Genomic DNA, 13,400 nt, shown 5'->3' with positions numbered 1-13,400 from the left:
AGCCCCTTCTGTCCATCCGGAGGTGAAAATCTTAACAGAAACTTCTCCGTGAAGTTCCTACAGCCCCTCTACTGCCAGCCAGTCTGTAGCTCAGGCTAAACACCGGGTCCTCCTTTTGTCACCCTCCTTTTCTCAGCCCCCCTCCCCCTGCAAGATGTTCTGGGTTTTTTAAATCATCACTCACCGCTTGTTGTCTGTTCTCAAAAAAAAGGGAGGGGGTGCTTAAGAAAAAAAAGGTCTGGACTTTCCTTTTCCCTCGGCTAGAGACCGGGCCTGGAGATTTGTGTGTGTGTGTGGGGGGGGGGTTTGCAAGGAGAGAAGGAACAGAGTGTAGTGGAGGGAAGAAGCGGAGGCTGGAGTCTCAGAAGGAGGGAGCCAGAGAGCCAGGGCAGGAGACCCAGCCACTAGTCCCAGAGGAGTGAAACTACTTTGAAAAAAAAAAAAAAATGTCCTGGTGTTCCAACTGCGAAGGAGTGCAGAGGAGCACCCAGCACCCCCACCCCAGGACGAGGCCTGCCTTTGGCTGGCCTCCAAAAGCTACTTCTCAAATTAGCATATTGGTTTACTAGTGGGGTGTGGGGGCAGCTGTGAACTCCACTGGCCTTCCTTGCCTTTGCTCTCCTCTTCCTCCCCACCTCCAATCTCAATTTAAAAATTTACCTGTTCTTTAAAAAAAAAAACCCGAAAAAAATCCTCTACTTTCTTTCCTTCTCATTCTTTTTGTAGGGGGGTATTAAAAATGTCCCCCCTCCTCCATCACCACCATCACCTTTGCTCGTTATCAGGCATCTAAGCTTGCTAAAGGGGGAGAGGTGGGGGGGGGGTGTGAGCTTGTGTGTGAGTGAGTGTGTGTGTGTGTGTGTCTGTGTGGTTTTTTTTCTCCCTGTGCAAAAGCAGAGGCCATTGTTACGGAGAGTAGGGCGTACCAGTCTTATAGGGCAACCACACTGTGGCGGCTTGGCCGCGCTGGAGCCTGGAGCTGGATTCTCAGCGAGCCGCCCCGGCACCTTTCGGGCTTCTTCTATTTTTTTCCCCGCTCCCCCAACCCCTCCCTCCTGCGCACCCCCGCTCCTAAGCCGAGTGAATTGAAGCGGACGCCGCGCGGCTCCTCTGGCCGGTCTGCCCCTCGGGCTCCCCAGCCGGGGTGGCTTTGGGGGGGGGGGCGACGCAGCTTTAAACAGTGGTCTTTTTTTCCTTTGCCTTCAAGGAGGGGAGATTTCTCGCCTGCCGCTCGCGCTGGGGCTCGATGTGAATATATATTATGTCTGCCTGTTCTCCCCTGGTCGGTGGCTAAGGTAAGCTGGACTGAAATAGGCTATCAGTTTGTGAATGGCGGAGAGTATGTCTCAATGATTTATGGCCCATATGACTCCAATCTCGGTTCAAGAAGAGTTCACAAGCTTTAAGCTTCCTTCCACGCAGCGACTCTCTCTCTCTCCCTCCCTCCTCCCTCCCTCTCTCCCTCTCTCCCTCTCTCCCTCTCTCTCTCTCTCTCTCTCTCTCTCTCTCCCTCTCTCCCTCTCTCTTCCTGCATCTCTCCTCTGTTCTCCTCTGCTTTCTTTCAGCAGCCAGATCCAGGACTGAATTTTGCCCCGGCTGCTAAGAAGAGACTAACCTTTCTCTTTCTTCCTTTCTGGTTCTTTTATTTTTCTTCCCTCCATTAATTTTTTTTAAGTCCTGGAAGATGGCCTATCCTCTCTCCCTGGGCTTCCCCAGCTATTGTTACTCTCCCTGGCTCTCCCCAGGGTGTGCCTGGCAAGGTGGGGTTCTTGTGGGGGGCTCACCTCCCTTCTCCGGCGAGGCCCTGGGGGAAAGCCGGCAGCCACCGTCTCCCTCCCTCCCTCCCGAGGAGCCATATGGAGCCTGAATTTTTCCAACATGGAGGCAAGGGAAATAGATATGTTTGGCTTGGTAGAGCTGTTCCCCACCCCCTCTTGTCCTGGGTCCCAGATCTCGGATGCTCTCGGCACCCTTCCCTCTTCCTCTTGTCCCATCAGTCAGGCCTCGGCACCCTCCAGCCCGGAGCCCTGCTGAGCAAAGTCCCGAAGCGGAGTTGCTAAGGCGCCTTTTAATTCGGTTACCTCCAGCGCCCAAACTTGCTGCTGCCCGCGGGCTCGGCCTTCAGCCGGCCCGGGGTGTTCGGAACCCGCCGCCGATGGCTGTTTTGGTGTCCTGATCGTTTTCTCTTCGCCTTCTTGGGCCAGCATAAGCGGCTGGTAGCTCGTCGCCAGCCACAGCCGCAGCAGCGGCCAAGACAAGCCCCGCGGCAGCAGCCCGAGGCTACCCCGGTGCACAAACCTTCCCGGCCCTGTCTCACCGCTGGTGGAGTCTCCATTCTTTCCTGTCGCGTCCCTGGCTCCTTCGCTTCCCACACTCGCCTGGCCTCCCTCCCGCGACGGTTTGGGGTTTATTGCAGCGGGGAGCGACAGGAATTTCGGCCCCAGGCGTCTAGTCAAATTATTGTTTTATTATTATTACGATCATGATCATCATCATCATCATCATTATTGCTGTAACAATCATTTAGACTAAATAAAGCCAGGGCCCAGCCAGCCAACCCCCTCTAACGTTTTTATTTCATTCTCTTTGCTATCTATTAATAACAAATTCAACTGATGCCTGTTAATTAATTCTCCCTTCATCCAGCGCTGCTCGGAAGCTAATTTTGGTTAAATCATCAGAGGCTAATGGTCATAATAATAAAGGGATTGGGTCAGCCTGGTCAATTGAACTCCGGTTCTCCCTGGAAGGACCTGCTGCTTTGCAGACCCATGTGTATTTTCAGAAACCAATCGGAACTCAGGGCTACACCGGCTCCCTTTTGAGTATAAATCTGTGCCATTACAAGGGGATTTATGTGTGGGAGGGACTTCCTTCACCTGAACTCCTTTTATTTTATTTTCTCATTTTTAGTTTTCGTTGGAGTTGGCCAGCTGGGTTGAACGAGATTTAAGTTTTCCAAAGGCACATGTCAGAAGAGAGTGTCAGTACAGAGGTTTGGCGAAAAGTGGTGGTGAAGGGTTGGGAGAGACAGAGGGAAAAAATGCAGACAGAAGTTTCAGAACAAATACACAAAATTCTGCAATAGCTTGAATCTTTATTTGCCCAGCACACTTTTAAAAAGCTGTATGAAAACAGTAAATTTTTCTTTTTTTTCTTTTTTTTTTTGCCTCAGGGAACCTCAGTCAACAGGGGCACCCTCCTTTTCCAACCCAGGGAATAATACTGTTTAAATTGCTTTGTTGATATTTTTTTCCTCAGTAATAATTTTCTCTTTTAGAAAGCACTTTTCCCGTCTCAGTAGAAAAGTCCAGCAGTTACACAGTTTTTTTCTTTTGGAGAAACCGAAGAAAACAGACTGAAGGAAAGGGTGGGAAAAATTAAATCTGATGAAAAAATGGGGAGAGGTGGGAGGAGAGTCGTGTGCCAAATGGTCACAGCACCAACTGGCTTGGCCTGGGAAATCAGTCCTGCTCCATTTGGGGGCCCCACAGGGCCACTGGCTGCCGGGTCCCAGGCTTGACTGAGCAAAGACACAGACTGGAGGTGGTGGTACCTGCAGCAAAGCTACCGACTGATGAGGCTTGATCCAGCTGGCTCTGGAGGTTAAAAATCCCCAGGAAGTTTCTAGGTCAGGCTGTTGTTGTCTTCCTAGGGAGACAACACCTCACAGGAGAAGGTTTCCTGCTAAACTCGCTTCTCCTTCTTGTCTTTCTCAGGATTGGCTTTCCTCCAGGCTAGGCTTTGCTTCGGCAAGAGATGCCATGGAGGGAAGCAAAGGCTGGAGCCATAGAGGCCTCTCAGCTCGGAGGAGGATGTTGATGACACTTTTATTTTGGAGTTTCCTAGTGCCCCCTCCCTTGAGCCACCCTATCCCAGAGTTGGGGGTGGGGAGAGGTAAGGAGAGGGAGTAGGAGAGGTCAGGAGCTAGTGCACAGGCAGGAGAGAAGCAATAGCCCTTGCAGTAGTAGAATTCTGTACCTAAGCAGTCCCCAAAGGAGTGTCGTCCTCATTTTTTAAGTGGAAATGAAAACTGGTGGACTTTTTTCTTTCAAATTAAAGCTTGGAAATAAGAAAAATTCATTTCAAGTCAGGGACATGGCCTCGGCATCTGCCCTGGAGATGCTGGGGAAGGGAGAAGAAAAATCCCTATTGATGTCAGTACCCTTTTCAGTTCCTAAGATGGATTCGAGCCCCAGTCCTCTTCTCCCCCTTGTGTCTCCTCTCGCCCCGCAGGTCAGCCGCTTGGAACAGACCCGGGAGGAGGGGGGCAGAAAGGGGAGGGGGGGGTCCAGCGTGTCACGTGACCCCCAGGGGTGCCAATGTCCGATCCTGAGGGTATCAGGCCCTTGCAAGTTGCCACCCACTGCCCGGGCCTCGCCCAGCGATGCAGAAAGCCACCTACTACGACAACACCGCGGCTGCGCTCTTCGGAGGCTACTCGTACCCTGGCAGCAATGGCTTCGGCTACGACGGCCCCCCCCAACCCCCATTTCAGGCCGCCACGCACCTGGAGGGCGACTACCAGCGCTCAGCGTGCTCGCTGCAGTCCCTGGGCAACGCCGCCCCGCATGCCAAGAGCAAGGAGCTCAACGGCAGCTGCATGAGGCCCGGCCTGGCCCCCGAGCCCCTGCCCGCCCCGCCCGGCTCACCCCCGCCCAGCGCCGCACCCACCAGTACCACTAGCAGCAACAGTAATGGGGGCGGGCCCAGCAAAAGCGGTCCCCCAAAGTGCGGCCCCGGCTCCAACTCCACCCTCACCAAACAGATATTCCCCTGGATGAAAGAGTCGAGGCAAACGTCCAAGCTGAAAAACAGCTCCCCCGGCACAGGTACCAGCTCTCTGCCTTCCTTGTCGTCAGCTTTTGTCCGGGCCTGGAATGTCACTGTTATTCTAGCACCCAGCCCCTAGGCGCCCACGAGGCGGCCTGGGAACGATCTTAGGTGTCGGCGGCACATTTTCGGTACCCCCACCCCCGATGACCCCTGACCCCATCAACACCCTCTCCCTCCAGCCCCCCTCCACCCGAACTTCTGAAAGCCCCAGAAGGCGGGGTGCTCCGCCTCAGAGCACTTCCCAAGGCCGCAGAGCCAAGAGGCGCTGCCGGGAGTAAGCAGAGTCGTCAAGGACTGATTATTATTAAGTATGATTACTATGGGTATTAATCACAATCGCTCCGGGGTCCCGGCCTACAGGCACGGCAGCCTCTTCGGGCCACACTTCGGGGTCCTGCCCACGAATGTCCAGATTCCCCCAAGGGTTCTCTTCTGTCACCCACTCCGTCCACAGGACTGGAGGTGTGGGGGGGGGGGATGGCTTCCCAGACCTGGAATTGGGGACAGGGGGGGAAGGCGCGCACGTGAAAACCTAGCCCTAAATAAATGGCCATGCGGCTCTGTCTGCGTGACATGATCAAATTTTCATAAGCTGGGGCAGCGAAAGGAGAACAGGTCTCTTAATAAATGCCACTATTATAGAGTGTCCGCTAATGCGACGGGCGGTGGGGGGGGAGGGAGTGAGGAGGAGGCGGGGACGCGAAGGGGAGGGCGGCGGGTGCTCCGAGTCCAGGCCTGGATTTATTAAGAAACGATGCATTCAATTTCGGCGTGTTCAGTAATTATCTTTTATTTCATTTTCTCCCCTTCCCACCCCTCCCCCTCGGATCCAGCAGAGGGCTGCGGCGGCGGCGGCGGCGGAGGTGGCAGTGGGGGCGGCGGCGCGGGCGGCGGCGGGGGAGGGGACAAGAGCCCCCCGGGGTCGGCGGCGTCCAAGCGGGCGAGGACGGCGTACACGAGCGCGCAGCTGGTGGAGCTGGAGAAGGAGTTCCACTTCAACCGCTACCTGTGCCGGCCTCGCCGCGTGGAGATGGCCAACCTGCTGAACCTCAGCGAGCGGCAGATCAAGATCTGGTTCCAGAACCGGCGCATGAAGTACAAGAAGGACCAGAAGGCCAAGGGGCTGGCCTCGTCGTCGGGGGGTCCCTCTCCCGCCGGCAGCCCCCCGCAGCCCATGCAGTCCACGGCCGGCTTCATGAACGCCTTGCACTCCATGACCCCCAGCTACGACAGCCCGTCCCCGCCCGCCTTCGGCAAAGCCCACCAGAATGCCTACGCGCTGCCCTCCAACTACCAGCCCCCTCTCAAAGGCTGCGGCGCCCCGCAGAAGTACCCCCCCACCCCGGCGCCCGATTACGAGCCCCACGTCCTGCAAGCCAACGGGGGCGCCTACGGGACGCCCACGATGCAGGGCAGCCCGGTGTACGTGGGCGGGGGCGGCTACGCGGATCCGCTGCCGCCCCCTGCCGGGCCCTCCCTCTACGGCCTCAACCACCTTTCCCACCACCCCTCCGGGAACCTGGACTATAATGGGGCGCCCCCTATGGCCCCCAGCCAGCACCACGGACCCTGCGACCCCCACCCCACCTACACAGACCTCTCCTCTCACCACGCGCCTCCTCCTCAGGGTAGAATCCAAGAAGCGCCCAAATTAACACACCTGTGATGGGAAAGGGCGGGCGAAGGGGCGAGGTCAAGGGCGGGGTCGAGGGTGGGGAGGGAGAGGTGGACTGTGGAGCTTCTGGGGAGGCTGCCAGGAGGTCTGAAAGAGGACCCAGGGAGGTAGTAGCCGGGCTTCCAGGGCAGGACGGGCCTGCAGCTCCTTCCCCTCCCCCTGGCCTGAGAGGTTGCTTTTAAGTCCTCCATCCCTGGTTCCATCTGCCTGCCAACCCAAGGGAAAGGAATCCACAGCAGATTGGAGATGATCCCATCAGCCCCAGGGCTCCAGCACTACCAAGTTGGAATTCCACACTCGGGAGTGGGATGGAGGAAGACAAGTTAGGGAGTTAGGAAAACAAGGCAGAGAAGCACATTTTAAAAAAACAGACGAGATGGCTAGGCCATCACCAACCAACCGACTTACGACTTACCTTCCATCTCTGTGGGTAATTCCCCCAAATCTTGATTTTTTTTTTTCCCTCTCAATTTCTCCTTTAAAGAAATAAGACACATTTCAAACCCAAGGGCACAAAGCGCGTTCCCCTCCCACCTCCCTGAAACCTCAAGTTTGTTCCCATCTATGTGAGGTTTAGCTGGGTGCCCCCTCCATTTCAAAGCCCCATGATTTTCTGCTCTAGGACATTCATAGCTGTACCCCCAACCCCATCAATTACAGTATTTAGAGGGCTCAGGGATGGTGAGAGATCCTGAAAGTCAGAGCTGCCTATATTATAAATATATATATATTTTCTTTTACAGAAAAGTTAGGAGGCTAGGACAGGCAAGCTGTCAGGACCGAGGGTTTGCCCATTCTGCTGCCTTCATCTCAGCCCCAGGTCCATCCCCCTCTCTCCACAGAAAGCAGTTGGTGACGCGAGGTTCTACTCTTTTCTTTTCTTCTGTTGCTCTCTTGACTTAACGTGAAAACAGGGTATATTTGAACAAACTGTCTGTCCCAGGCAGGGGCTGCAGCTGGGCCTGTGTGCTCTGCTCAATCTTCTGACAGGACACTTTTGTTGCACTTAGAGTTTACATTTTAATGCATATAAAAACAACTGTGAGAGATGTCTGGGCCTGCAGAAGTTCAGCATCGCTCAAAAAAGTGTGTGTTCTAGTGAACATTTTCATATATATTTATTGGTTATAGCCTGTTAAAATATTTTCTTTTTTGTATTATTTATCCCCCTACATTATGTATTTATATGAGGGAAAAAAAGGAAAAAATTGTACTTTTTTAGTATTTACTTGTTATAAAGGACGTTGTGTTTCCTGTCATGTAAAACCAGCTATTTTAGTTATTATTGTACTCTAGAAAAGAGCTGTAGATTTATGTTAAACTCGTACTTATGAGCAATTGTAATTAGTTCTAAAAGGCATGAACTCAGCTCCTAATCGTCACTGTATAGTCCTGAATTTGTAGAATTAGAGTTGATTCCCTCTTGGAACTTTCTTTGTTCTTCTGTAGTTACTTTTTTCCTTACCTAAAAGGGTTGTCTGTCAAACAATTCTTGAATAAACTTTCTGTTATCAATTTTATCTTGTCCTGGTGGTCCAATTTAGAGAGCAAAGCAAGGCTGCTGACTGCCAAATTTCCCCCAAGGGAAGAAGGACCAGGACATTAAAGACCTTTCCCTGGCCTTTCTGTCCACTGCTCAGGTTCCTGGCTCCCCCTTGATGTGTCTTATGTTTAAATACTGTTTCCTCACTCATACGAACCTGGAATATTCTGCCAACTTCTTTAGCTAAGGTTTAAGTAATAAGTTGAGAGACCAAGAGACTCTGGGGTGCTCTCTGAAGGTCTTTCCGTTTTGGCCCCTTTGCCTTTCAGTTTTTCTCATTCATTCACCTTTTGTCTGCTCGATCCTTTGGCCACAACCTCTGCACACACATCCCCCCCCCACCAGCCAACAAAAAAAATCTGGTGATTACTGTTTCTTCCATGCAACCTAAACTTCACAATCCTCTTCCGGAGCTACAAAGAAGTCGTCACGTGACCCGAAGCCCAACCACCATTGGGTCTAAAATGAAAACAAAGGAAAATGATTAATCTAAAAAAAAAAAAAATTTGAGGCCTAGACTTCTCAGGTCAAACTTTAACACTAACGTGAAATTAAATCACTAAATAAAACTCAGGGTGGAGGGAGAGGAGGCGCGTTTGATTGCCCCTGCCAGAGAAAGGGGAGAGGAGGGTGGGAGAAGCTGTTGGATCCGAGCATAAATAAAATGGTCCCCAGGCTAATGTGCGGCTCTGTTTCCACCATCCTTGGGAAAACTTCATTTCTTAGTCGTGGTTCCATAAAAGTTTTATCACATTGGAGCGAGGATAGAGAGAGGGTCTGTCAAAGATGAAATGTCACCGCCGAGTCGCTGGAGCCGATAAGAGCGAGGAGACAGGGCAGCTGAAATATGGAGCTAATTCGTTGAAAGAGAAGCGATGGCTGCTTGCTGAAGAGTTGCATAATTCTAATTGTAAGTGATGCGCCCGCATTGCTTAATTAGGAGCATATATTTGGTGGTGGTGTTGGGGGCTGGGTGGGGGGATATTGGTGAGAACGTTCCAGGCCCTCAGCCTTAAAGCGAGGGCTGATTTTCATTTTTATGTTGCATCCTGGCAGTCCAAGGTTAGTAATTATAGTCTTTATGCAACAATAAATAACAATAAAAAAGCAACCTGAATTCTACGCCCTCCCCACCCCCACCACCAAGTAGGATTTTAACCGGACTCAACTCATCCAAGCAGTAAGCAATTTAGCATTGGATCAGGCTATAATTTAAAGGCATAAGAGCGTGCAAAGTTTGATTGGGATCAAATAACGCTCAAGGGTTTTTCTTTCTTTCTTTCTTTCCCTCTCTCTTCTTCCCTGAATAAATTTTCTGAATGATGTAACCAGATGAAGCGCCATGTTTGGCTCTCAGGGTGGGTGGGTTGGATTGCTTATTTATCTACCAGTGGAGAGGCAGGCCAAGAGAGAGAATTTAGCTTGAGTTTGAAAAAACAGAGCTTTGGCTTGAAACTGAAATTGCAAAGAAGAAAAATAAGAGCCGGCTTGGCTTGGCGTTCCCTACCCTTCTCTCTGGGAGATTCCAGGCGCTCAGCGAAAACAGCCAAAGGCATGGGCAAAATATCTGTGCTGTAAGATTCACAGCACTACAGGGGGGCGGGGTACTGATGCCTCTGGGAAGGAGGGCTCTCTTGGCCCTTTTAACACCCAAGTTTTCCGCTGTTCACTAATCTGGTTGTAAAATCTGTCAGCGAGGGTTAGAGAGAGCCATATTTCCTGCAGGGACAGTCTCGGCTGAGTTGCTACGTTCCGGATCCTACAGTCAGTTTGGAGAGGCTGTTGCTACACTTTCCAGAGGTGCTTAAGGGGGTGGCCAGAGGGAAAACCCTCTCCCAGGCCTCCCTGCACAACCTCCAGATAGCTACCATTTGGATTCTCCCATGCGGCACTCCTCCACACCTCCAAATGGCAGAAATTTTCTTTGAAGGCGAGTTGCACACAACCAACTCTGGTCAGTCTGCCCAGGCCAAAGCAGCTCTGTTCTGAGCCCCCCAGAGCCTGCTTCCCCCAGTCCCTGCAGCCCCCACCTCCAACTGCCCTTTCTCTTTCTTGTTCTCCTCCACCCCTACCCCTTCTACTCAGATTTCTCAGCCCTTCTTTTTAAATACTCACCGCCACCCACGCCACGAGGATGTTACATTGACAGAAAGTTTCTAGTTCCAGCTCCCGGCTGAGTTGCCATTTCTCTGCTAACCAGCCTTCTCCTCCAGGCTGGGCAGCAGAGAGCCAGGAGGGGGAGGGGAAGCGAGAGCCGTGGGAGTTCGCCAGGCAAACTTTCCACCCAACTTAGCGCTTTCCCTCTGTCCCCATTTCCCATCTGTTCCCCAGCTCTCCCAGAATCACCTTTCTCTTTTGCGTCCCCCCAACTCCCCCCCTGCTTTTTAAGGGATGTGAAATTTCGACTGTTCCCTGTGCTTTCCCAAAGAGCCAAATTCTTTGATGCAATCGGAGGGAGCTGTCAGGGGGCTAAGATTGATCGCCTCATCTCCTCTCTGTCCCTCTGACCCACTTATTTAAAAATCTTCCCCAGATCGACTTTTCATTTTCTGCTTTGAGGCCTAGTTTCCCACCAATTGCTTGGGGCTCTGAGTCTGTATCTCCTCCCTCTAGTAAATCACAACACTCCAAAGTTCAGACTATCTCAGTCCCCTCAAAATAAAATAAATTTTAAAAAACATTTTCTCCCAGGAGCCAGAAATAAAATATCATCTCAGTGGTCATTATTTCCATCCCCTCCATCTTCATCAGGGAATTCTCTGTCAGAGATTTTTTTTTTTTTTTAACTAGCACAATGGCAAAAATGGGAGGGAAGGTCTCTAGGGGGAAAAGCTCCCTCCACCCATATACACACATACATTGACCTGAGCTTTGAGAGTGCTCTAACTAAAACCAGTGGCTACCTTGGTTCTTGTTCATGCCTTTGGATAGAGATGTGGACACAAAGTTGAGGCTTAGGGGGAGGAGAGGTGTCATAGAGGATTGTGGAGGCCCCTAAGAGAAGAAGGCAGAGGAACATAAGGAACAGGGGCTGTGCTGCAAACACTGGCCAGAGTAGAGAACCCAGGTTTCACTGTCTATCTCATTCCTCTGTGAAGTCTGGGAGTGAGGGCTGGTCTATTTTCCAGATGTAACTGTTGCTTTGGGGGGACTGAGATGGGGATAGTGGTGCTGATGACTGTAAGTCTCTTATTTGTACCTTAACACTGACCTTTTTCCAAGGGTGAAAGCCACTTTCTGTTCCCCCTTCCTCCAAAATGGAGATCCTCAGCTCATCTTTTCTTGGGGAGTGAGGTGGGGGAGAGGATGCCCTGGCCATGTAAAGAAAGGATTCATTTTCTCTATTAAAAATATTTGGAAAAGAGTGTTTCTCCCTTAGATTCTCTTGTTTCCCAGGTTCCTGCAACTGACCATCCTCTGTAGAAGACGAGAAAGGATCTTCCAGCTTTTCTGGAGGAAGGGAGGCATTGGGGAGAGAGAGAGTGTGAGGCACTGATGTAGGAATGGAGGTTCTTGGTGTCCAAGCCGAGGTCCTCTGGAGTTTTTGAATCAATTAAAGCAAATAATGCTCTCTGTTTTCCACCAGGCCCAGACGAGCGATTGGCCGAGGCCGGTCCCGTGACCACGAATTCCCTGCAATTTCGCCGGAGTCCTGGGTTTAATAGAGAGAGTCCCCATACGCTTGTATTTATCAGCAATATACAATTATAAAGGCCCAAATTTTTTAAAAAGAGAGAGACCGAAATCTCCCCTCCCAAAATCGCTCCATTACATAAACCTGGGGGGGGGCAGGAGGGGGGGTCCCTTCCGATCCTCCCTCCTGACGCCCCCCCAGCAGGCCCCCTCCCCCACCATTGAAAGCCATGAATTTTGAATTTGAGAGGGAGATTGGGTTTATAAACAGCCAGCCATCGCTCGCCGAGTGTCTGACTTCCTTCCCTGCTGTCTTGGAGACATTTCAAACTTCATCAATCAAGGAGTCGACATTAATTCCTCCTCCTCCTCCTTTCGAGCAAACCTTCCCCAGCCTCCAGCCCGGCGCCTCCACCCTTCAGAGACCCGGGAGCCAAAAGCGAGCCGAAGATGGGCCTGCTCTGCCGCCGCCACCGCCGCCTCTCCCCGCTGCCCCCCCAGCCCCCGAGTTCCCCTGGATGAAAGAGAAGAAATCCGCCAAGAAACCCAGCCAATCCGCCACGTCTCCTTCCCCGGCCGCCTCCTCGGTGCCGGCCTCCGGGGTCGGATCGCCTGCAGGTCGGTAAGCGCGGTGGGGGTGGGGCGAGGGGTAGCTGGAAGAGGGGGAGAAAGAGAGAGGGGGGAGATTTTTTTAAAAGGTGACGAGCCTGTTGGGGTTCATGCCCCGTTCATTTCTGGGATGGGCAAGCAGAATATCCCGCTGGGGTTCAGGCCTGGCCGCTGCCAGCCTTTTTTTTTTTTTTTTTTTTTTTACAGCAGATTTTGGAAGCTGGTTAGTGATAGCGCTTTTTCCCCCTGCTAGAAGAAAAGGATTCGACTGAGGTTTTCACCCGTATCTCTAGAGGAATGAGTGTTTTGTTGCTGGGATTGAATCTGGAGTCCGGGAAAGATTCGGTCCAATCTAACCCAACCCTAGAAGAAGAGGAAGAATTGAGGGCTAAGGAGGAAGAGGGGTGAAGAAGAATCTTTAAGAATCCTCCTTCCGGGTTGAGGTAGAAAGTTCCGAATTGAGGGGTGCCCTGGGAGGATTTGGGGGGAGACTCAGGTTCTGGCAAGAAGAGAAGTCGATCCCCGCCCCCCGCGTGGCCCGTGGGCGGCTCTGAATGCTTTGCCCAGACCCAGGCCGGGGCTGTCCGCCAGGGAGGGGGTGGAAAGAACCGAAAAGCAGTGAGAACGAGCCGCTTTGGGGGGGAAGCTGCGGGGGTGGGGAGCAGAGCCCAGATACTGGTTTTGCTGGACAGGATAGTCTTGATCTCGCAGTGACGCCTGACCGGTTTTCCCTGCAGATGGCCCGGGACTACCGGAGGCTGGTGGCGGCGGGGCGCGCAGGCTGCGCACAGCTTACACCAACACACAGCTGCTGGAGCTGGAGAAGGAATTCCACTTTAACAAGTACCTGTGCCGCCCGCGCCGAGTCGAGATCGCGGCCTTGCTGGACCTCACCGAGAGGCAGGTCAAAGTCTGGTTCCAGAACCGGCGCATGAAGCACAAGCGGCAGACGCAGCACCGAGAGCCGCCCGACGGGGAGCCAGCCGGCCCGGGCGCCCTAGAGGACACCGGCGACCCCGTCGAGGAGCCCGCAGCCAGCCCAGGCGGCCCCTCCGCCTCGCGGGCGGCGCGCGAAGCCTGCTCTCACCCGTCCGAGGTCGCGCC

The 13,400-nt window shown here is 52.7% G+C and overlaps 2 protein-coding genes across 6 annotated transcripts in view; both read left to right on the top strand.

The window, feature by feature from the left end:
* The window catches only part of HOXB3 (homeobox B3), a 40,724-nt gene extending 32,693 nt beyond the window's left edge, over positions 1–8,031 (top strand). The window contains exons 2-4 of one of the 5 annotated variants that reach the window (XM_008057086.1): positions 1,208–1,295; positions 4,499–4,832; positions 5,670–8,031. In XM_008057086.1, the coding sequence (XP_008055277.1) occupies positions 4,604–4,832; positions 5,670–6,502 (1,062 nt within the window). In that variant the 5' untranslated portion in view covers positions 1,208–1,295; positions 4,499–4,603 and the 3' untranslated portion in view covers positions 6,503–8,031. Of the gene's footprint in view, positions 1–1,207; positions 1,296–4,236; positions 4,833–5,669 lie in introns of those variants that run through there. The other 4 variants (XM_008057084.1, XM_008057083.1, XM_021711835.1 and 1 more) reach the window with 4 other exon arrangements.
* Positions 8,032–11,917: 3,886 nt separating this feature from the next.
* The window catches only part of HOXB2 (homeobox B2), a 2,223-nt gene continuing 740 nt past the window's right edge, over positions 11,918–13,400 (top strand). The window contains exons 1-2 of the mRNA XM_021711836.1: positions 11,918–12,305; positions 13,034–13,400. The exon at positions 13,034–13,400 is cut by the window's right edge and continues 740 nt beyond it. Coding sequence (XP_021567511.1) covers positions 11,918–12,305; positions 13,034–13,400 — 755 coding nt within the window. The remainder of the gene's footprint in view (positions 12,306–13,033) is intronic.

Source organism: Carlito syrichta, unplaced genomic scaffold, assembly GCF_000164805.1.
Source record: "Carlito syrichta isolate Samal-C Ts95f unplaced genomic scaffold, Tarsius_syrichta-2.0.1 Scaffold302718, whole genome shotgun sequence".
NCBI lineage: Eukaryota > Metazoa > Chordata > Mammalia > Primates > Tarsiidae > Carlito > Carlito syrichta.
Note: the sequence above shows the minus strand (reverse complement) of the source record. Positions and strands in the feature narration are given on the sequence as shown.